Below are 25323 nucleotides of genomic sequence, written 5' to 3'. Positions count from 1 at the left end.
TGGTCTAATTCATGCATTCATTTCTACCAGGATATTAACACAACCTACTTTGTCATTCAAAAGTAATTGAAAATTAAAACACCTAAACATTAAATGTGTAATAATTGCAGCTTGATGCTCTTAACAAACTATTTACTTACTCTCTAGAACTCTAGCAAATTCCCAAAGTACAACACAGGAAAAAGAGACTTTACATATTTTCAGAGTATTTTCAGATTTAAACCACCTGCTAGATTCAGTTACTTTTAGGCCTCTGCCATTTTCTTCCTTTGCCTACTAAACTTAAGAGATACACTCAAAGCCCATGCCCAACAGTGTGCTTAGCCCTGAGAGCGAAAGTTTACCTCACCATGGTCCAGAGCCGTCTACAGCTGTAAGTTTTACATTGACATCGGTCAAACGTCTTCAGTATCCTGCCTTTAGAATCAGTCTGTTCTTTCAGACTTGATCAGAACCAAGTCTCCAGTAGCAGAAATGCCACAAAGGTGCTAGTGTTTCTAAGGTTTACTTTGTGAGCTTTATCTCGCTAAGAAATGGTAATTGTAAACAAAACGGTACAAAAATGGCAAATAAATATCTGTTATCATTTGAAAATGAGGGGTTCTCATAGGCAACAGCAGAGAAATCATAACAGACTAATAGAACAAAGTTTGGAATTTTTATTTCTAAAATGAAGTGCTGCGGCATTTTGTCTGTCTCTGCATAAAATTGCTAGGTACCTCAGAGCATGAATGTGAGAGCTGTACGAGGCTGGGGTAATTAAACTGATAAAGGCTCATTTGATTCAGTTTAGCTTCAGAAACTGACATGCATTTAATCAAAAAGTTCCTCAAGAGCAATACAGAATTACAAAGAATACTTAAAAGGAGAATAAATTAAATACAACTAAGTCTCTTAGCCTAATTACATTATTCACAGAAAGTGCAAGAGGCCTCATTATTCCCTTGGCCTCACTTTCCTCCTTCCCAACCGTCTTGCCCCAGGTGCTCCAATGTGCCCATGTGGGACAGGAAGCAAGACCTACTCTACTGCCAAGCTTCCCCCACTCACGTCCTAAGGTAAGCACCCCAGGACAGTCTACCTTCCAGTCATGACTTGCTTGGGTCCCATTCCTCACTGCCTCCAAGGGTGGGAATTAGAAGAGGCGGAAGCTCAGCACCACACTGACGGCACATGGCGATGAGGCTCTCGGCCTCCCGCTTCACATGTCATTTGCCCGTCTCCTGCTTCTTGACAATGTGCACAGGTGAAGGAGGCCACCAGGGATTGGCTTTATAGCATGTTATAAACAAAGTACTAGTGAGGACACATGCTCATGTTCTCCAGTCTCAAGAAACTCCAACGGCCATCTCTCAGGTCTGTACACTATTTGAAAATATGACACACTTCTACATGCCTGGGACATTCTACACATTGGGTACAATTGTTGGAAAAGTATTACCCTTAGGTGTTCTGTAACGGGTACTTTATAGCTTACCTCAATGAAGAAATTATTTGAGTGATTGCAGTGTGCACTACATCCTTGGGTGAGATGTTGACAGGACCAATGGCCACTTCTAGCAGCTGCTGAATCATCCTTAGAGGCTGGCCATCTAAACACATGGCCACGGCTTGGTCATTAAGCTTCCCTTTTTCTGCCCGGGACAGATCATAGAGATAACTGTATTTCTGCAGTACTTCCTGAAGAGAAAAAATAATCAACACCAAAATTTGACCAGGAAATTAAATGCATCTCTACACAGAGAACATATTTAGAGGGGCCACAAACTCCATATATTCCTATCATGAACAGCACATCAAGGGATATGAATTGGCTCCCAAGGCCCTGGACTCAAACTCCACCGAGACTGACTGTGACTACTAGCTTTGCCACTTATTAGTACAGTGGGCTGTCGTGATTGGAAATTTCAGCCTCCGTAAAATGACAATGAGGACAAGAGGGTCTTGTGATCAGAGGGCACTGTGAACACTATCAGGGATGACATAAAAATCAGGTACAGAACAAGAGTGTGAACTGAACTGTTTCTAAAGCATAATCACCATTATAATCTTTTAAACAACAGTTATGCAATCCCAGGCATTATGTATGTGGTATTTAATTAAATATTTGCAACAATAATCTGATAAGTATTTTTAATTAGTCCCATCTTATCAAAAATTAAACTGAGGTTCCAAGACCCTAATAACATGCCTAAAAGTCATACTGCCACCAAGGACAGGAGCTGAGAGTAGGACCTGGAATCATTCTCCATCCATGTTATATTGCTTCGCTGTAAATGTATAAAGACCCAACACTATACGAAATAACTGAGGAAGTCTGCCATAGCTGTGGTTCCCAGCATGTCACAGAGGCCACACATAACCACAGGCAGCCACTAGATAACAACACTGCTTTCTATCTGCTGTTTCCGTGGTAACCCCAAACAATGCCTCATTTAAAAAACCAACTTCCATATGAAACTGAACATGTGGAAGAGGTGAAAGCTGTTCACGTAATTCACACTGAACGTTAGATTTGGAGGGTTAAAATCTAAGTATGAAATTAATGGGGCAGATTTACAGGGTGAATGTTATTTTAGCCTTTTTCTCTTTTGGGAGCTTGGGGGATATTTTTACACAATCTTACTCTGTAGCTCTAGCTGTCCTGAGACTCCTTATGCAGACCAGACCGGCCCTGAACTCAGAAATCTGCTTGACTCAAACTGAGTCAAGCAAGTGCTGAGATTAAAAGGCATGTGCAACTAAACCTGGCTCAAAGTATCTTAAGAAATCAAATCAACTATTGGTCAATTCAGGGACCACAGAGTCTCCCACAGGAGCTGGTAAGACTGAAGGGCACTACAAAGAACAAGATGGCACTTTAAATGCCCCCTTACCTATACCATGCTAGCTGCTGAAGGGCATTTGCTACCAAGAGAAAAATGCCAGTTTTATGATCCTTAACATAATATATACAATTGAAAAGCCAACAAGAATATATAAATTTTTATACTAATCACTTTTACTTGAAGATTCAAATTTTACCCCAGATCTTATAACTATAAATTCTGGTATAATAAATGTTGGGAAAGAAGGAACATTGAAAGCCACAGTAGCTTATCTGCTGTTCATACCATTATTTAGTGGTGTCCATTAGACAGCCTAACTGACAGGAAACATAAGGTAAATCAGGTCAACTTTTGAATTCAGTTCATCAGCAATTTTTAGAAAATTTTTCTAGAATGTTTTTCTATATGTATATGTATGCCCTGGTGTACATATGAAAGTCAGAGAACAACCTGCAGGACTTCATTCTCTCCTTCTACATGTGAGTCCCAGGGAGAGGATCGAACTCACCTCACTGGGCCCCACAGCATCGTTAGCTGCTGAGCCAGCTCTCTGGGTCCTACTATCTATTAAATGAGAGGTTTACACTGATAGGCAAACGAACGCCCATTTCTCACCAACCTGAGCCTAAGATTTAGTGACTGCCTACAATTTAGGAAAACAAAAAGGTTATCAGTTTTCTAGGACCCATTTGCAATGGTATTATAGGGCAGGTAGAGTATTATTTTTGTATTTAAACAGCATTTGCCTCATACAAAAGCCATTTATGTAATGATCTGTCACCCTCTCAACTATGGAAAAGAATACTCTAAAGTCCCACAACTGTTAAAATAAAATGAAGTTGGCCATGGTGGTAGAAACCTATCATCTCAACTGTCAGGACATTGAGTAGAGTGATTGTAAGTTCCAGGTCACCCTGGGCCATACAGTGATATCTTGTCTCAGAGCATAGACACCACACACATACACGTATGCACACAGGTACACTACTACACACATACACACACATACACATACAAGTGCATACACCACATACATGCACACAGCACACATACACACCACACACACACACACACACACGCACTATACACACACACACATACACACAAGTACACACACACACATATACACACGCACACACACACGCACTATACACACACAGAGAAGTACACACACAAGCAGAAAAGAAACAAAAAGGAAAGGAAGCTGGTACATGGAAGTGGGGGATCTGTAAAGCAGAGCTGCTGGGGGAGAAAGTTTATAAAAACATACTCCATTTAAAAATGCCATAACAGGGTTAGAGAGATGGCTCAGTGGTTAAGGCTGCCATTCCAGGGATCAGGTGCCTCCTGGCATCCACCGAGCAAATCACAACCAACTAATACTCCCGTCCCAGGGAACTCACCACCCTTTTCTAGCCTCGAGGGCACTGCACACACAGCTCACAGACACACATGCAAACACAGTACCCATACCATAAAATAAACAGATAAACACATGGGGCACTCAGGAATATTTCTAAAAATTAAAAAGAACAAGGTTTCTAAGGACCTCATATGATTTCTGGATTTTTAATAGATTCCTAATACACAGGTCATTAGACCTCACAATGGGCAAGGACTCCTAAGCCTCATGGCGGTTTTCTGGGATATTTAAGAGGCTTAGTTAAAAATCTAATAGGAACAATTTGACCAGCCAGAAATTCCCATCAGTAATAAAGGTATATTGGAAGAATAGATCAGAAAAACAGGTTGGAATGTATGCATATTTTTAAAATATTATGAAGTGTGCATTGGAAACTAGCATTTCTGAAATTCTTTAAAAATTTAAGAAAAATGGGTTGGCCCTCTATTGTGATTCACTTAGAAATGCAAACATCCAGTAGCTCCCAGGGGTGAGACCCACGTGCAGCATGTCTCGACTTTAGAAAGCCCTTCTCACCTGGGCACCAACCCTGTGCTCCCTCAGTCCCTGCAATGACACGCCAACACCCTACACCTACCTTTCCCTCTTTCAGATACCAACTTTGGCCCAAATTCATTTAGAAAGAGAAATGAAAGCAATAAGTAACTGAGTGGTAAGAGGCTAGAAGGACCACTTTTCACATCCACCATTCCATCAACACCTCTGACCTGGTTGAGTTCTTCACCACCCACAATTCTCTATCTTTAAGGTTGCAGAGTGGTAGGAGCTTTAAGACACAGGATCTAGTGAGAGGTCAGCAGATCCTCTGTGTCTGCCTCATTTCTTATGGGTGGTGTGAGGAGTTTTAGTCCATCGTAGCTATCACCGGCTGTACAACAAAGCCCAACTGCCCCCAGACTGAAACTTGGCAAAGTACAGCATAAATACATTTGCTCCATTAAAAACATCATTTTAAGTATCTCTACAACAGCCAAGAGCTTACACAGTTACAATGTGGTTTTGAGGGAAAGGAAATGAATATGGCGATACTATCTAAGCCAGTCTTTCCCGGGTGTCTACTTCATACCTGCTCACTATTCTTCAGACTGAGGATGAAGCTGTGGCTGAGGGTTTCCAGGTGGGCAAGTGACGTCTCCAGATGAGCCAAGGCATCTGCATAGGTGGCCTGAGAACCACCACCTTCGTGGGGGTCTTCTTCTGAATTTCTTTTCCTTGGTTTCTCTATGAAATGCTTGACTGTCTTAATGGCCTTTCTGGTCATCTCTTCACGTGCTTCTACTGATAGCTTTAAAAAAGACATTAAACAAAGTCAGGAAAACAAAGAGGTGTTTCTTATGTTTGACATATTAATAAGGTATTAGTGGGTAGAATAAAAGTGAAATCTTAACAGATGCCAATCAGTGATTGGCACTTTAAAGTTTTGTTGTTGTTTTTCCTCCTTTGAAGAAAAGAGTGTAATACCAAGTAGTCTACTCAGTTGTTAAGCCAGACTTTGAACAATGACAGCAGTCAAAGAAGGTAATGTTCAACAGAACGAAACTAGACTTCCCACTGAGTGTTGGCCAAGCGCAAAGCCAGGGACCTATTTAGAGTCAAAATGGCCAATTCTGAACATTTATTTACTATAAAGTAAAAATCAAGACACATGAACTGCTGGGTGTGCTAGTGCCTGTCAGTAACCCCAGACTGTCTCCTGTTGACTACTCAAGCCCATTTTTGCTATATCCTCAAAAGGACTGAGTATTGCTTTAAATAAAATAAATGGTCTTTAACAACATCTTAAATTTCCTATTATTTCTTAGAATTAGTGATTGATACATTTCTAAAAGATAGAATCTAGAATGCAAAGTATCAGTGACTATACTAGAAAGTACGTGTTCCCCAACCGTGACTCCAAGTTACTTCAGACAGTTAGTTTGAATGTTGATAGCTGACATTTCAATTCTATGTAAATATTGATGAAAGTTACCATGGTGAGGTACTGTTTCCACTGAACTAAAGTTTTGCTTTGTGAGGCCGTTTTGTAGTATATTCTGTGGCCTCATTTCTTTCTGGGTCTTGTTACTATGAAGATGGTACAAAAGAATCAGAAGCCTCGAACTCAGTGGTTCTCAGCCTGTGTGTCGAGATGCCCTCAGCAAACCTTTGTTTCCTAAAATATTTACATTATGATTCATAAGAGTAGCAAAAGTGCCATTATAAAGTAACAACTCAAATAGTTCTATGGTTGGGTTCACCACAACATGAGGGTGAACGTGAGGTTAAAGGGTCACAGAACCAGGAAGAGTGAGAACCACTGCTCTAACCAGACAAGGTTAATTGCAGCGTTGGCTCTTCCTCTCAGGTAATAGTGACTCCTTCATCTCTGTGGCTCAGAAATACCAGGCTATAGCTATACCCACGCATGCTCAACAGACCTTCCCCTCGGCCGCCCTGCACATGCAACGTCTGGGAGGGTCAAGGGGAATGAAATGTGAATCCATTGCATGAAAGCAGCACATTCAAGAGGCTAAAGCAGGAAGGCTGAAAACTTGACCAACCTGGCCTCCATGGTAAGACTCTGTCTCAAGAGAAAAACACAAAACAAATGCCTGGAATCCACATCATGGTGTGGTACCCAGAGAGTTCATCCTAACACATACCATACAACTTCCTGGATATCTTCTGCATCCTAGGTCTGACAGATGCACCAAGTGCACAATGGCTGAGTGCTCTGACAACATCAAGGCTCAATCACAGTGCTGGGACTCTTTTTCTGCAACTCATTTCTATTTGGGGGCAAAATTTTAATTTGGGGCAATTATTTGAATATGTCAGGTTGCCTAATATTCTTCCTGCCCTACTGTGTGGTGTAGAGAAGTTCTGAGAGTAAACTAACTAGAGAACAGAAAAGGGGAATGAAGGAAGGTGTACAGAAAGCATATTCCTAGGGAATTACTCATGGAATTCTTTTATAATGTTCCTCTTTAAAATAAACGCATCAAACTGCATAGCATGAAACTCCAGCTAGCTATAAGCTGACCTACATCCTAGACTCCAGCCACACAAACAGTCTGTAACTCCCAGGACTCACCTCTGCCTCAATGGGGCATCTACTTGCCCTTTTATGGCAAAAGAAATCTCTATTCAGGCTCAATAGCAAATTAATGGAATCAATCCAGATCTAGCTGGTTCTTGAGCTCCCACCTTCAGTCCGGAAAGTCCTCTGCTCCAGCAATCAAGTGTGCATGACCTAACTTCTCAAGTGTACACTGACTTGGCTTCCCAGCACCACCCAGACTGGCCTCTCTGTACTATGGATTCTCATCCAGTATGTGCTGATCATCCCGGTAGTTGGCAACAGTTTAAACTCTGATCTTTATACCACACCATTAACACGAAAGACATTTTCTTTTTCCTACTTTAACGGATTCTTCAAAGTGACTATGGAAAAGAACTAAATAGCCCCATACTTAGTATGAGAAAATAACCGGAAGTTAATTTTCTGAGTCAGCTATGACAGTAAGAAGAGGATGAAATTATGACAAAAGAAGGCTTTTATCTGAGCCGGCATTTGACTCAACTTAATGCTTTTTACCATTTTACTTCAGACAAACAAGCTTACCATGGAAAACTGCAGAGCATGGTCAGGAAATTCAAGCGCATCACTAAATCATATTTAGACATAATTTAAAAAAGAAACAGCTTCACTATGATCAAGGGTATAGGAATAAAGAGGAGAAATGAAAAGCACCATAGTAAAAAATAGCAACTTTTTTACTCTACCTGGTGGTCACATGACATGTTCAATTTTAAAATTACTTTTGAGTTCTATTAACATGCCATCAATACATCACTTTTTCTTACTATTCTCTGTTCCAATAACTGTTACTAAAATAATGTGGATTTTGTGAAATTAGGACAAGTAGTTAGGACAGGTGAGATGGCTCAAGGGAAGGAGGGTGCCTGTTGCTAAGCCAGCATTCAGTATCTAGAATTCACATGGTAGAAGGGACAAAGTGAACTCCATCTGCTGTCCTCTGACCTCAGTACACACAACAAATGTAAAAACTTTTTAAAGATAAATGGCTGAATTTTTCTACTGTTGAATAAAGAGATATGGACCATCTAATTTCTAGGTGCTTCAGAAAAATGAGATAAAAGCATGAACCAGGCTCATAAAGAAAACATGTATGACCAGGATGTGTGGAGGAGCAAAGGTTCAAGTGTCATGGCAGCAGCTCAGTACTCTGGATCTACCTTCAAAATACACCATCTTCTCTGTTCTCATCACCGTTGCCTCTCCTGGAGAGTGTTGCCACGGTAATAATATGACAGGGGGGATGACACCAGCACCCCTTCTACCATACCCCACTTGTCAGCTTCCTTGTAGGAGGGATCAACCACATTCTAGCCAATGAGATCTGACTAGAAGTGGCCTGTGCCATTTTGAAGGAAGCAAGGAAAGCCCTCATGGATCCGTCCTTTTCCATCTCACCCACAGCAGTTTAGGAGCATGTGGAGTTCATGTGGTACTGATACATTGTAGGGTTCCACCAGCATAGGTCCTAAGTGATTTGTAGTATAGATCTCTTATTCCACTTGGACTATGGGAGACCATTAATCTTTTGCACAGTTAAACCACCATGAACCTTAGCCACTTCTGACAAACAACAGGTGCTAAGAGACTACCATAGGTATTTTTGGTTATCAAATCAGACACTGCAAAATTATCAACCTTAATCTGTAATGAAATACTTACACACTGTTGGTGGTTCTAACTTGGGGTACAGATCATATACTATATATACATATAGCATGTCCTATGTCATATATATATATGCACACTATATTCATATTATATATCAGATACCATATATAATATAGCATTTATCCATATAGTATATCATATCCATTTACCCATATAGTGTATCTTATACTACATATCCATACATATTTTATACCATATATCAATATAGTATGTCTTATACCATATATCTATATAGTATATATCATGGTTTGTATATGTCTGGCCCAGGAAGTGGAACTATTAGAAAATGTGGCCTTGTTGGAGTAGGTGTGTCACTGTGGGCATGGGCTTTAAGACCCTTATCCTAGCTACCTGGAAGTCAGTATTCTGCTAACAGCCTCAGATGAAGATGTAGAACTCTCAGCTCCAGCTGTAATATGCCTGCCTGAATGCCACCATGTCCCTGCCTTAATGATAATGGACTGAACCTCTGAACCTGTAAGCCAGCCCCAATTAAATGTTGTCCTTATAAGAGTTGCCTTGGTCATGGTGTCTGCTCACAGCAGTAAAACCCTAACTAAGACAATATGTATCATATCACAAACCATTTATCCATATAGCATACCATATACTATTTATCCATATATAGTATAACCATATATCTATATATTATATCAAATATAATACATCCACATAGTATAGCATATCTCATTTATCCACATAGTATATCATACACAATTTCCATATAACACACTGACTATCCATATCATATAACATTTATCTATATAGTATATTATATAACATATATTTATAAAGATATTGCAAATATCAATATATCATATACCTTATATTCATTTAGTATAACATAAGACATTTATTGATATAGCATATCACATACTGATCAACGTGAAGATATAGAGGCTATAATATCAACGTTAGTAGTATGTGCTGAATGTTATAGGATATTATGGTCAAACAATATAAGAGATTAGTTTACCAAACTATTATCTGGATTTTATTTAGGAACCAAATAGGGTAGAGAAATAACATAGAAATTCTGGGATTTATATGGTTGAACAATTGCTATTTACACACCAGTCGTAAAAGGCAAGATTGAGAAATGCACAGATAGCAAATGCCAGGTAAAACCCTCAGAAGATTAAAATGCTTCAGGGAAAGATAAAGCAAGGGTGTGACTCCTGTAAATTCTCTCAATTGGATAAAATGACTCAGGGCAGAGATCCAATTAATGATGTGGACCTCCACAAAAACCTGATAGCTTTAAGGCAGCTCTTTTTAAATTGAGAGAGACAACAGATGGGAGTAATACATCCAAGACCTATAATCAGAAAGTGTCTCAAGACAAATAAGCAAACAAAAGCTGCCCAGGGTGCAGTTCTGTGCACATGTTGCTAACAGATATCAAATGTACCCGATTTCGGCTACGTTTCTGAAAATGTAGTACATGGCACAGCCCCGACTTAGATGCCTGTGAAAGTCTGAATTAACACTTGAGGCTTTGACCTTCTCCAACAGACTGAGGCAGCTGGGCATGCTTTCAAGGACTCAGGCCTCCCACAGCACGCCACAGGGAACTGTGGAGTGAGATGGGAAGGCCTCGCTGAAGAAGTGGAAGGAGGGATTGGGGTCACAGAGTCAATGAAGAAGGTGGTTCCCAGAAAGCCGATCCAGATTAATTTAGGACTACAACCAACTTCAAATAGGGAGCCTCCAACCCCCACAGGTCAAAATGTCAAACAGCCAAGCAGCTTCTAATAGCTGTGCTCAGGTTGGGGATGGTGCAACATGGCAGAGGTTTTGCCACTTAGTTTCTGGTCCAGTTCAGACAGGGTAGGAAATGTGGCCCGTTGGAAAATGACTTGATTTTGAACTCCATGGGGTGGCTGGGGGTTGGAGAACCATGGGTAGTAGGAAGAAGACTGTCTAGAGAAAGCCCTCCTGCTTGTCACACCCCTGGAGTCAGGCAGGCCCATCAAACAGGAGAGAAAGATCATGCAACTGTGGGCTAAAATAATTCACCGAATTTTCATGACCCTTCTTCTCCTTGCAAGGTGTCTGAGGAAAATAAGTCTTGGTGTAACTGAGGAAAACTTGTTTGGTTGGGCTCTTGTGATCTTGGGGTTCATCTATGACTCTGACATTTCCCACAGAGCAGTCACCTGTCTGGGTATGCATTTGTGTACATAAGCAAGCACATAAACACATCTGTGCGGTAAAGAGAGGTAAACACCAACTGTCTTTCTGTTATTCTCCACCTTAGTTTTTAAGACAGGGATTGTCAATAAACCTGGCGCTCATTCACTGATTCAAGTAGACTGGCTTACCCGTGTGTGCCAGGGAACACCCTTCTCTACCTCTCTGGCACTGGTACTACAAGTGTGCACCAGTTCACCAGACTTTGAGGGGATGGTACTCAGGTGTGGGATCCCTGCAAATGCTATGGCCAGTAATGATCCGAATGAGGAAAAAAGGAAATCTATTTCAACACTACTTATTTTACCTGCTGTTGTGTCCCACTTGTAGAGTTGACTTTGAGCAGTTTTTGACATATTTTAAACACAGTACAACGTTTCAAGGAAAGTTTCCTCGTGACAATTATTACAACGAAGCTTAAGGAGGACTACACTGAAACTGCTTTGCACAGTTCACGTCTTTTGTAATGTCCCTTTGTCCTCTTCCACAAGAATGGGTTCTGCTGACTGAGAAACAATGCTCGGGAGTTTGGGAAGAGTCTAGAACAAACATAATAGTCTGGGCAGTTCCAATGAGGCCTGGTTCTACAATAGCAAAAGATTACCAGGTCATTAACTACATCTAATCTCAATGTTCTAGAAAGAACAAAGTTCTTTAAACAAGTGTTAATTCCTTGTGTTAAAGAGAAAAGCCCATGTGTTTAACATTTCTGGTTTCCCTAATCTGTGAGCAAGAGGACTTTGTGCCCTCAACACTTGGGTCCTCACATCCATGCAGGAAAGCACATTCTAAGTGATCCATCTCCCCAGCCCTAGAGTAGTGATATTTGAAAAACACAAACCTGATAATGTCACTGTTGTCCATATCTACTTAATAACTTCCAATTCTCTAAGAACAAATCAGGACCTGCCCCATGCACCTTACTAGTTCTCTCCAATCTATCTTCTGGCTATTGAAATGCTGTCTTGGGAATCCTCACAGCTTGACAGAAATGTCGCCTCATCAGGTAGCTTTCCACAACCAGTCTGCAACAACATTCTCTCCTCCCTTTTTCTTCTCTCTGAATTATCTTTTTGTTAAAATAACTTATTTGGCTGCTGATTATGTATTGGCTACCACAGCTGCAGCTGCAGCAAGAGAAAACTAAAGCTGGGTGTGCAAACCTTCAATTGCCTACGTTGAGATGGGGAGAGCAAACGGCCAAGGAGTGACCTTGGCCACAGAGGCCATAGATATTGTTTGTTTGGTTTTTCAAATGTCTAAAGAGATATAAAAATCTAGTTTTAGCTAAGAGTCTATATAAAACCCACCCACGGACTAAGCTGGTTGCAAGGGGCAAGGTTTGTGAACCTTAAACTTACAACACTAAAGAGCTATGGCTGGAATGATAAACTGAGAGCAAAGTCAAACAACTTCCAAAGCCAAGCTCGCTGAAGAACTGGCTCACCAAGCCAGACGTAATCACATGAAAATGTCCTATTGTCCTATTACATTTCCATGTAAACAAACAACATCCGAGAAACTTATTTAGAACAAAATGAGAAACTCTAGTTAGCAGAGAAAACAAACTTCAGTCACTCTCTGACCTCCTTCCTTGTCCCTCCACAATCAGTTCAGAAACTCAGCTCTAGGACTCTGCCTGACTCATGACACCAACCCCATCTATGTCACAGTCCCTGCAAGTCCATTGGCACCAAGTATTTACTGCAATTAAGCAACACCATAACTATTTAACTTTAAGTGTATCCCCACACAGTGGGAAGACAAGAAGTGCAGTGAAACTGCTCAACGGCTATGGTAAACAAGCAGGAGAAGGAAGGACCTCTAAGAGATGCGATGACACACCATGCTGCCAACACCTCCCTAAATACTCATGGTGCAGAACGCTCAAAAGGTTACAACTGCCAAGTCCCCGCACGGAACCCCATTCCTCTCAGACTCCAAAGAGACAAGGACTACAAAAGAACAGCCTAAAGGATGGGACATGATAATACAAACTGGGCTAAAAAATATGCCACAGAGACAGTAACAGGCCAGAGGGACCAGGGGTACAAGGACAGCAAACTGGCAACCTTCCATTTATTCATTGGCTAGACATTTTCCAAGACACAGTGTGCCTTTGTCTCAGACAAGGTGCTGGTGAAACACAAAATTAGATCAAGCCCTTGCCCCTGGCTATGTCACAGTCTGGTTGAAAACTCGAAGAAGTAAAAGACACTATAAAGAAGCATGGCCACTACCTAACTAGGGCAGCTACAGGAGGCTTTAGAAGGGCACTCTGTTAGAATGGAAGCAGGCACAGGCAAGTTCAGGAAAGAGCTGCGGAGAGAGATTCCTAAGGAGAGGCTGACAGGTAAGGGAATTCATGCAGGAAAGGAGAGTCTAAGGAAGCCACAAGTCAGCAGCAGGCAGGAGGCAGCAAATTCAGTACCTTGGCTGGAATACAGGGTGCAACAAAGACATGCCGGAGAGGGGAGGAGAGGGACAGGAGGGACACTGCCAGAGCCCAGTATCAGACTAAAAACACTCTACTTAGATCTTTAATTCCCGGGAAGGGGAGAAAGAAGCTCTGACAGGAAAATGACACAATCTGTACTGGAGTTTTCAGGAAATGCTTTGGTCCAAAATTGACAAGGACAGGAACCTTATGACTAAGAAAGCCCTCCAAGACGACATACTTTAAAGGTGAGTATGGCTGGACTTTGCACATAAAGCTGACATTAGGGAATTGGAAGTGACTTAAGAAAACCCAGTTGTTCCCTATGAATGGAAAACCAGGTTCTGTGGTTCCCACTGCTAAAATATTAGCAAAGTCAAGAGGAAAAAATGTATTTTACTCATATATTCTCAGCATCAGTAAACTTAAAATTGAGTTTAACTACTTACAATTTATTTAGCTACCACTGGATAGACAGTCTTTCTTTTTATGCTTCCACTTAAGAGCTGATCCTCCTCTTTCCCTCTCTCCTTCCTCCATTTTCATGTTCAACACTAACAGTGACTGTGTACTGGCCTGGCTTTGGCACACGGGGCTGCAAGTGCAGTCTAAGACATTTACCTTCGATGGACATGCATGCTAATGGAAAAGCCAAGATAACATTAAATATTTAGAAAATGTTCTGGAATATAAATGAAGTGTGTAGATAGTAAAGGAAAAAGTCTGTCTTAGGAAAACTGAAGTCCATGAAAAGGTGGCAACTGCTGACCTTCGACCTGACAGACACCAAGGGAGCAAAGGGGGGGATTGACTTTGGGGTAAAGAAGTGGCTTTAAAAATTAAACAAAGGCTAGTGTAAAAGAGAATGCTCTATGGTCCTAACTCCTATCTTTCACTGGGCTCTAAAACACCTCAGGGATATAATACACTCTCAACAGTGGCTCACTGAAGGAGACACCTGGGTGCAGAAACGCACACGAGCAGCAGCTGGCAGCGCATTCAAGGAAAATGAGGGAATGGGTTATGAAAAATATCAAAATATTCCAAAGTCTGATCCTCAAAGTTACCATCCTGTAAAAGCTCTCAACAGTATACAATGTGTGTGCATATGCATGTACGTGTGTGTGTGTGTGTGTGTGTGTGTGTGTGTGTGTGTGTGTGTGTGTGTGTTTAGCCAATGGAATAGATTCAAGGGATGGCTAAAGCTAGCACACAGGAAATGCTTCCTCTTAGGTTAATGGTCTTCAAACTATCAAACATGTACTCTTAGCACACACATTTATGCCATAGTTATAAATGATTTGATACTATAATCTAGCACTAAGTAATAATCACCCAAGGACTCACAAACTAATATTCAATTCCTACTCATCTCCTAAGATATACACTTGGAATATCAATTTATTTTCATGTTATTTAACATCACAAATTTTGCTTATTTCTTATCAAATAAATACACTAAAATAATAACAACACAGATCTTAAACACGATATTAGAAGTCAAAGATCTCTTAGGATCTCTTAGGAATTTTTACACGTTAATTTTGGTTGACAAAGTCATTTCTTCTTTTAGCAAGTAGACTTTTAGGTATCAACATGCTGTATCATGATTAAACCATATAGAAATGAAAACTGCAAAACTCTTAGCACAAAATGACTATCTAATAGACCAAACCGTAGCATGGCTTCTGAAGTGTAAGGCCATCTCTCCCAAGGAGGGCCCTTAAAAAGGTCTAATGACAAGCTCAAAGCTCCCAGGACAATTTATTGTTTGCCAGAACCTTGTGATAGGCTCATGGAGCCCTCAACTCTCAAGGGTACTTCCTTAGATTGTGCAGTTATAGCCCCTGCCCGCCCTGCAGTGCAAGTGTTCTCGTACCCAGAACCTTCCCAGGAACGTGTTGCTTCTCTGAAACATGCAAGGAAGCAGCTCTCACTCACTGGTAGTTCTTAGGGAAAGGGGAACGGTTTGATGTTGCTGCCCGCACTTCTGTCAAAAACACAAAAAGTTTGTTTCCAACTGGCAAACCCAGAAAGCACCCTTTGTCCAATATCCATCAGTACCTCTCCTTCAGCCAAGAGCAGTGTTTGAAAACTCTTCCACCTGTTGTCTGGGGTTCAATTTACTCTGCACTCTCCCCTCTTGTTAGTAACTACCAAGTAGGAATCTATCTTTCCCCCTTTACCCACCTTCCAGCATCATTTCACTTTGAGGAATCAGACATTTTAAGAAGAGGAAGGGCTCTCTGTGCGCCCTGACCACCAAAGGGGAATTTGTTCTTGTTCTTTAAAGGGAAAGGGAGATCCCAAATTTTGTTTGCTATACTGTACAATAGTTTCAGTGGAGAAGAATTAATTATAATCTGCTGACATTTTGCCCTTCTTTGCAAGCAGTTCTATTGAAAATAAAAAATTAAACATTCACTACATGAGAGGTAAGCAAGATGTCTTAGGATCTCTTAGGTCCACAGAACACAGGGTTCAGGGTTACACTGCTTTTATGGGTTGTTACTTCGTGTTGGAATCAGCTAAGCCTGACTTCAGAAACAGCTGTTCCTGGGCACGCTGAGTGTTATGCCTGAGTGGGAAAGACATTGGCAAAGTTGAAAGAAACCCTATATTTGCATGAGCTTCTCCAGGATAATTTTATTAGTAATGGAAGTGTGTGAACCACTATGAGAAGCTCTGGGAACAAAAGTCTCTCAATGACTCAACTGATTCACCAATGGCTAGTGTGGGAGATGAGTGGGGTCATTCTGTGACCTGAGGAAAGTCTAGATGGCATGGATGGGGCTGAACAAAGAAGGAAGGCTGGACTTGAAATGGTATATGCAAAAGAACTGAAGGATACCTTATGCTAACTCCTGGGGAATGTTTTGAACCTCATCCAGCTGCCCATTAAGTCAGCAGCTTCAAATATTTTGTTCAATACCCAGAACAAGAAAGACTGTATATCAAAATTCAATTAGAGAGTCTACATATATTCAGAAACACATGCATATATTCAAAGCAAATAAAACTTTGATGAAGCATACAACCCCTACTAAGATGAGATACAATCTGATAACTCTTGTTCTAATCTCCAGTCTGTGTGTTCCTTTTTTACAATGCTTATTACAATGCCCTAACTTAATTACAAGATCCACCAATACATTACTATGCATAATTTTAAAATACCTGTAACTTAGTTCTGATGTTAGGATAACTTAATAGGAGCCAGCAAAACTGGGGCTACAAAGGAGCCAGAAGTCAACTCAGCTGTCTTTAACTGGCTTGACTCTTAATCACTTCCTGTTCTGTACCAAGTCAAACACCTCATCTCTCTGCGTGCTGCTACCAAATACTACATGTGGCTTTAGCCACAGAACTGTAGGCCATCCACATAGGTTCCGAAGTGAGAGTCCATGCTCGGTACAGCAAGTTTAGGCACTGATCTTAAATTTTACACACACCCGCATGTGCGCGCGCACACACACACACACACACACACACACACACACACAGTGCACCTCTAAGCTTCCCCTGGAGTAGTGTGAGCTGACTCCATGCTATCACTGGTAGTAGATTGGCTCAGGCAATTCAGACTCAAGATAATGAGCACGTGGCCAGCCAGGGAATGGAGGACATGGTCAAGGGCAACAGTCAGCATAGTGGAAACTTGTGTGTGTGTGTGTGTGTGTGTGTGTGTGTGTGTGTGTGTGTGTGTGTGTGTGTGTGTGTGTGTTGATTCTCACACTATATCTCTATAGTGATATGAATTAGAAAGCAGCCTAACTCACTGCTGGGAAATAGCATCCTGGACTATTACCAGCAAAATGCCTTATGATGAAGTTAGCATCAGAAACAGCAGCAGAAAGGTGCGAGCCTCTGTGGCAGCACATGCTGTTGAGAGAGCCAACCATGCAGTCTTCCTCATCACTGGTCACATCTCTACCTTTTCTCATCCCTTAGAGGCTAATTTGAACTGAATGTTTACTTATGTGTGAAAGCATTCTAAAATTGACATGCATTAACATAGTAGTGATGAGGCCCCATTACATACAACGGAGAAATTTATCTCAGTAGAATTGTTCCAAAGTTGAACACAGATGAGAATTAAGGTCAGCTGCTTCTGACATTAATTCCCTATTGTGCTACTGAGAACCATGGCATATCTCACACCTATCCAGTCAGTTCAGTTCAGTTCACCAGAATGTAGGGCTACAATGTTAACTATGAAACTTCGTAGGTATATATGGGTCCATAGAGATTTAAAGTGATTTGCTCTGTCTTCGGGAAAATGCATAAAGCCTGCCATAAAAATGCACTGATCCTTTAGGGTTCTCCTTAAATATGGCATGGAAAACCTCTCATCAGCAAACTGGCCCTAAGTGGCTGCATTGTGGATAAGGAGCCTTGCTCGGTGATTCAGCCAAGGTTAACTAGACAGTAGCGGTTCTCAAAGGGTAGTTTCTAGAAATACAACACAAAGCCATCGCACACAGCTGGACCAGAGTCACAACCACAGATGTTGAGACCCTCCCACTTGTACCACCAAATACTGTGACAGCCTTCACAATGAAAGTGTCCTGGCCTCCAGACTGGTGCCATTTGTTCCATTCTCCAATCATCAGAGTGTTATTCCAAGTGAGAATCCAGTAATGTCTGCCTCAAGGCTCATGTGTAGCCAAACCACGTCTAGGACATGCCCTCTGCTTCTACCTGTAGTGTACCTGCCAGCTTTTGCTAGATGTATCTGCAATACACTTCCTGTTGAAGTCTCCCTTGCATCAGGGCTCATGACAAGTACACTCACAGACAGACTCAGGAGCAATGCCTCTTCTACACCGGTGCCCTTCCTGGATATTGCTCCGCCCCCACCGACTCATGGACTATCCACTCTGACTTTCCGGATGCCACACTTTTGATTCACAGAGCCTCTCCATCTATGGTGAGATGTGCACGAGCAGCAGATAGGTAAGAACAAGGGACATCCTCAGAGCTGCAGTTATGACAACTCTTGCTCATAACCTGAGAAAGTCACCCCTATTATCTGGAAGGACAGAGCACAGCTTCTTATGACAAATTCCTTCACTGCCCAGGCTGTTCATAAGCAGCAATTAGGAGATAAATCTGGCTGTAAGTCTGAAAGGCAGTTAAATGTAGGGTAAACAAAGAGTGGAGCAGCGAGAGGCAAGCACTGAACATTCAGTGCTGAAGAGTACGTGCTGAAGAATGATGAAGCCTGCCAAGGAAAGGCACGATTTGGGAGGAGGCTCTTTCCAAACCTTTTGTCCCTCACTGCTCCTTTTCATGTTAAATATGCTTTAATACCAGCTGTGCATTATTCTGAGAAGGTTTATTTATTCCTCTGTCCTCTCAAGGATTTACACCCCTATGAATATAAAGCCTCTAAGCTTCCTGAGAAGAGGGATGCTGTTCCTTCCCAGCTTATTAATGAAGAGAAGGCTGGGCTACAGAAACACCACCAGTCCTGGCATCCCTCCTGGCCTGCTTTGGGGGTAGGAGGCATTGTCATTCATGACTGTATGGTGCACATGATCACTAACCAAATTTCGATTTCTTATTCAATTATCACCTTAGTCAACTTGAAATAATTTCCCAAGCAAAAGAAGAAAATGAGTTTCCAGCTTGCTAGTCAGGCCAGTAATTATGATCACCCCAGATGCAGTTTTGCAGCCAAATAGGCAGACAAAAGGAAGAATGCCATGCGAGACTTTGAGATAGACATGAGCCTAAGTCCTCATGTGTCACATCTACAAGTTAGCTAACTGTTCTGGACTTCTCTTTTTTGCCTGGTAAGATGCAGGGACCCTCTACAGCATTCTCTCCCTGGTCTTATAGCACCTGCCCCTGCAGGAAATGGAGGGACACTTATCTCCACTATTATGGTGCAGCTTGGATAGCTAGGGGCACTGCTCCTGTTGTTACGGTCACACACTTGGGAGGTCACTTCCTTTTTTAGGGGGTTCCTCTACTGAAAATAGCTTTTTCCTCATACAATACAGTTTCCCTCTCCTCTGTTCTTCTCAGTCCCTCCCCAGTTCCCCTCTTATCCAGATCTAGCTCCTCTCTGTGTCTCACTAGAAAACAAGCAGGCTTGTGAGGAATAAGAACAAAAACTCTAATAAGAGGAAACAAAAACTAACACACTGGAATAGGTCAACACAAACAAAGAGTCCAAGAAAAAGACACATAAAGCAGGTTCAAACCTAGAGACCCACACATTCACACACTCAGAAATCTCATAAAAACACTAGCTAGGAGCCATAATATATATGCAAAGAACCTATAAGGTAAAAGAGAAAAATAATATAAATAAAACCAAAACAATAAAAAATCCTTGACACGACATTATGAGACAAACTGGGAGGTGGGGAAATTTCAAAGGTGCCACTGAGCTTGTTTTCAACACGCTGGCCAGCCAGTGCATACAGTAGATGCAGTCTACCCTCAGAACTGCTTCTCCCATGAAACTCCCTTGGCAAGAGGTAATTTTTCATTTGCAAGTGGTAATCGATTGGAGATAGCTTCTGTGTTAGGGAGGGGCATGGTCCACATCTCCTTGCAGCTCTAGGACCCCACTGGGTGCAGATGTGCATGGGCTTTGTGCATGCTATGAAGGCTACTTCCTGGCTGCCTTCTACAAAGAGGTCACAATACTCAGAATGAATGCATTACCCATGATTCGCTTTAGAGGAAGGAGGCAGGAGCAGAAGGGAACAAGCAAGTCACCTGTATAGCAATACAGATCCCTCCCAATGTGACCACAGGTTGCATGGCACGTGGCAAAAATCCATCATTCCAATGAGACATGTGCTCTATGAGGTAGTTGGTTACAAGGGCTATGTCCTGCATGAGTCTACCATAAGAGACATACAACCAAATCATGGGCCTTGGGAAATTTTAGTGTGACCAGTTGTGGGCAGGGCCAGAGTAAGCACTCCTGCTTGTCATGTATTGTGAGTACATTGAGACTGCTTTCTTTCACTCACACTCTCAGTGTGGACACTCCTTCAGTAAAAATGTCCCATCAGCAGCATAACTAGGTTGCCGATGGTAGAGTAAATTAAGTTCCTTACAGCTTTAATGAGACAGATTTTGATGTAATTCTTCTGGGTGGCATGCTCTGGTGGAAGTGTGACTGCTCCCACTTGTCAACAGAGTAGATTGTGTTGTGTGGCTATTCCAAAGCAGGTCTATACAGCGCTTCTCACAGTTCTTTCATTGGTCCCTGCAAAAGCTTCACGCACGTAGCCAATTCTAGGGGCAGTTCCACCTCAGATCTATGCTTCTCACTACTATTCTCAGGCAGCCTTGGGAGTCCCCACAACATGCACAGCACCATCAGTGTTAAGTCAGATTACTGAAAATGCAGTGAGTGAACAAGGGAGAATCTAAATGAGTTTGCAGAGAGACAGCGCATCTTTGTATACAGCACATATTTCAGACTATACAACTGACATAAGGTCAAGTGTAGGCTTTCCAGCATGTGTGATCATGCAGAACAAACTCCCTTAACATCTTTGAGCCTAAATGTCTCCGTCCATTAGACAGATGTCAGGTCTTCTAGTCAACATACCTGCCAATGAGGGTTTATGAGGCAAGTTACATAATGCACTAGCACGTCCAAGAAACTCAAAGTTTACCCCCTGCCTCACTTCTACATCATCCTTTCCCTAATTCAGTCTATCATCCTTACATGTGCACCTGGTTCCTGGTTCCTGGTTCCTCTCCACACCTCATTAGATTACTCTGCTAGCCTTTTGAGGCATTTCTATAATGCATGGTCTACTTGGACCAGACAAAACTGGCTTTCCAAGGTGATGCTGGCCTGTAATCCAGGTATTTGCTCTTACTGAGACAGAAGAACCAGTATCTCAAAGTTGTCCAGGCTAGCATGAGTTCAAGGTCAGTATGCAAGGTTACTTAGCAAAATCCTGAATGAAAAAAAAAAAAGGTAAAAAACAAAAGATCTGGATATAGAGTTCAGGAGTAGAGAACCTGAGGAGTAACTGCACAGAAGGCTACTGGTTCAAGCCCTAGAACTGAAGGAGAAAATAGATAGATAGATAGATAGATAGATAGATAGATAGATAGATAGATAGATAGATAGATAGATAGACAGACAGACAGACAGACAGACAAAAACAAATCAAAGCGGGCAAGCTTTGAGCAACCACTTTCCAGCAATGTGACTGAAGACTAGAAATGATAATACTTGCTTAAAGGTCATTTACATATCTGTAAATGTCAAGTGATCTAGTATATGTGAAATTAAATGTTTAAATCCGATGTTCACTTCAGTGCTAACTTATACTCTGTACTGTTTTTTGAGTGCTATCTTCTTGTAGTCCTAGACTGTGTGTGTTTGTCTGATAGCAATGAACATGTCTCAAAATTCCTTTGTCTTTGCTCCAGGTAATTAGAACAGGTTCTTAAGAACAAAAAGCAGCACTAGCAACAATATTGTTAATTGATTAAAAAAAGAGCAAAACAATAACATGACCAAACAGTAGCAAACATCTGCTTTGCTACTCTTGTGACTCATACTTGTCAAATTACAACCTTAATATCAAGCCACTTTGGTAAAGGACCATAATATAATATAAAATATAATATAATAAAATATAATATAATATAATATAATATAATATAGTATATATGAGCTCCATAATCTAGAAAGGTCTAGATTGAAAGATAATGGTTCTAGAATATTTTAATGAACAGGTAATTCTGGAAATAAGTATAGAAATAGGCACTTGTCAGGAGATAGCAGAAGTAGAAGAGAGCTTTGATAAACAGCAGTTCGCATCTTTATAGCTGCTCAGGCAGACACTGGATTAGTGACCTCACCCCTCACATCCTACATCCAAGCCATTAGCAAATCAAATCTTCCCCAGCTCAATGGAAACTAACCACTCCTCACCATTTTCTTTGCTACTACCGTGATCCGCACTGACCTCACCCCCACAGTAGTTTCCCATTAGTCAAGGTTTCCTTTCCTTAGGTTTCAGTTACACGTGGTCATCCAGGGTCTGGAAATATTACATGGAATGTTCCATAAGAGTTTAGGAGTAATATTTAAATCTTTCATTACAGAAGTTTTAATTGTTCTGTTCATTATTAGTTATCATTAATATATTGATACGCCTAGCTTATATGTTAAACTATCAGAGATATACACACATGAAAAAGACAGCATTGTATAGCGTTCCTTAAGCTCTGCAGTGACGGGCAACCTCACTGCTCCCTACCGCACTTATAACTGAAATTGCCTCCTAAGTCAGTTACTTATAACACCTCCCACATAGAGGCCGTGAGATTCTGGTAAAACATCAGCTTGAATCAACACTCCAGTGTCTTCGCATTCACTCCAGCCTCTATTCAGGCTGGTAACATCTCATCCTTCTTTGACCTCACCTCATATCCCATTACTCTTTTCTTTTCTTTTCTTTTTTTTTTTTTTATTAACTTGAGTATTTCTTATATACATTTCGAGTGTTATTCCCTTTCCCGGTTTCCGGGCAAACATCCCCCTCCCCCCTCCCCTTCTTTATGGGTGTTCCCCTCCCCATCCTCCCCCCATTGCCGCCCTCCCCCCAACAATCTAGTTCACTGGGAGTTCCCATTACTCTTTTCTTATCCCACATAAATACGCTGGCCTCTTTTCCCTCAAATAACTCCAGCATGTATTCAATAAATACCACCCTGCAGTCTTACTTCACCAAAGTCTTTGCTCAAATGGTACTGTCACAGTGAAATCTTCTCTGGACTTACACTTCCAAATCTCTCCCCAGGTTATTCTTTGCCTGTATCCATTATTATTTCATAGGTTCATAAACATAAACATTTACAGTTTTAGCTTAGTTTCTATATCCCCTAGAGTATACTTCCTAATTCTAGAGATGTCAATTCTGTTCAGTGATATATACCATTGTATGAATATATACCCTGATATACAGTGGATATAATTTATTAGTTCACAACAAATTATCCAAATTTTGAAGCTTAAAGTCCCTATTACATGAGAGCTTCTGTGAGTCATGAATCTGGAAATGTCTCAAATTAACTCTCATCTGCCGGCTTGATTGATATAGAGAAGAAACCTGACCCCATGCTTACTCACATGGTTGCTGGGATCTCTGCTCTCTAGTTATGGGGCCTCTTCTCCATGCTGCTCAAACATAGCAGCAACATGAGTAGGCTACCCAGTCTCTGTCTAGATTGACTTTATAGCAACTCCTCTAACCCTGGCACATCCACTCTATTTGTTTGAGGAGCATCATCAAGTCCAACCCACTTTCTAGAAGTAGGAATTATCCAGTGGCTTGAATTCTAGTAAACAATAAGCAGAGAGTCATCTTAGAAGTTCCCATTCAACAATCTACTGTTGAAAGCTAGGGATAGAGCTAAGAGGCCTCAGGACCTTGCCCACCACACACAAAGCTGGGGATTTAACACATAGTATTGCTAAATAATTTGTTCAATGAATGAACAAATTGAGCATTAATACATACCTGAAAAAAGAAAAGACTAAGACAAATGGAAAATCAGACTAACATCTCTAGGAACCTACAGATTATAATGATGATGATGATGATGATGATGATGATGATGATGATGATGATGATGATGATGATGATGATGATGATGATTTTACTTTCAGCAAATGAATAAAGGGGAAGCCTGATAAAATCAACTTCTGAGGTGTAGGGAATACCATGTGAAACCTTTCCTAGAAGGATGTCCCACTCTAAATGGTCCTAGCAAGGAATTCTTCTTCTATGGGGCTGTTAATATTTAATTGAGGCTTAATTCTGGATCAGAAAGATAGCTAAGTGAATGAGGGTACTCACCACCAAGTCTGATTGCTATGTTTGATCCTGGAACCCAGAGAATGGAGAAAAAAACGAACCATGAACAACCAAGTTGTCATATGACCTATACATATGCAGCGCAGCAAGTGTGCGTGTATCGCCCCAGACACACACACACACACACACATATACACAAACACACACATACAGATGTGTGCACACACAAAGTTCAGTTATCTAATATCAGAGAATACTTAGTTCTCTTACACAGTAATAACTATTATTTATTCCTCAAGCGTTCTTAACCATTGAGCCACCTCTCCAGCCCAGCCTCAAGCGTTCTTACTCCTATCTATTTCCCTGGTGTTGATGGTTATATTTGGAAAGAATTCCTGTTCAGATTTGTTTTTCTTGTGTATCTCCTAAGCTGATGGCTGTCTGTAGTTCTGTCCAGATAGAAGACGCTTATTGAACTAAATTTTCATCTTGAATAAGACAATTTGTTCCACAAAAGCATAACAGTCAATAAGAATGAAACAACAATGTTTATGCCTATAATATAGAAACTACATGAAGGTCAGATTAGGTCAGTATAGCCAACATACTCACAATTCTAAAATAGTCATTTTGAGGAAGCAGAATCAACAAATACATATCTGCGACGTAGAAAGCACTTAATCAAGGTTTTTCTCTTCTCTTCTCTGATAGAAACCAGAACTACCATTCTATTTAAACCTACTTTATTGGTTGCTCGTGCACAAAGAGGACTCAATAAGCCATGAACTGCTGAAAGGCAAAGAAGACAAAGATCATTTGCTCACAATACCAAGAAGAATGGCAATGAAGAGGTCCTCCAACCAGATTCCCTGGAA

At 41.2% G+C, this 25323-nt stretch overlaps 1 protein-coding gene across 1 annotated transcript in view; it reads right to left on the bottom strand.

Moving 5' to 3' along the window:
• The window catches only part of Nbas (NBAS subunit of NRZ tethering complex), a 367894-nt gene that overhangs the window by 48625 nt on the left and 293946 nt on the right, over window positions 1-25323 (bottom strand). The window contains 3 exon segments of the mRNA XM_032907488.1: window positions 1478-1680; window positions 5318-5536; window positions 8883-8890. Coding sequence (XP_032763379.1) covers window positions 1478-1680; window positions 5318-5536; window positions 8883-8890 — 430 coding nt within the window.

This window comes from Rattus rattus, chromosome 7 (assembly GCF_011064425.1).
Source record: "Rattus rattus isolate New Zealand chromosome 7, Rrattus_CSIRO_v1, whole genome shotgun sequence".
NCBI lineage: Eukaryota > Metazoa > Chordata > Mammalia > Rodentia > Muridae > Rattus > Rattus rattus.
The sequence above is the reverse complement of the archived record's forward strand: the minus strand, read 5'-3'. Positions and strand labels throughout refer to the sequence as shown.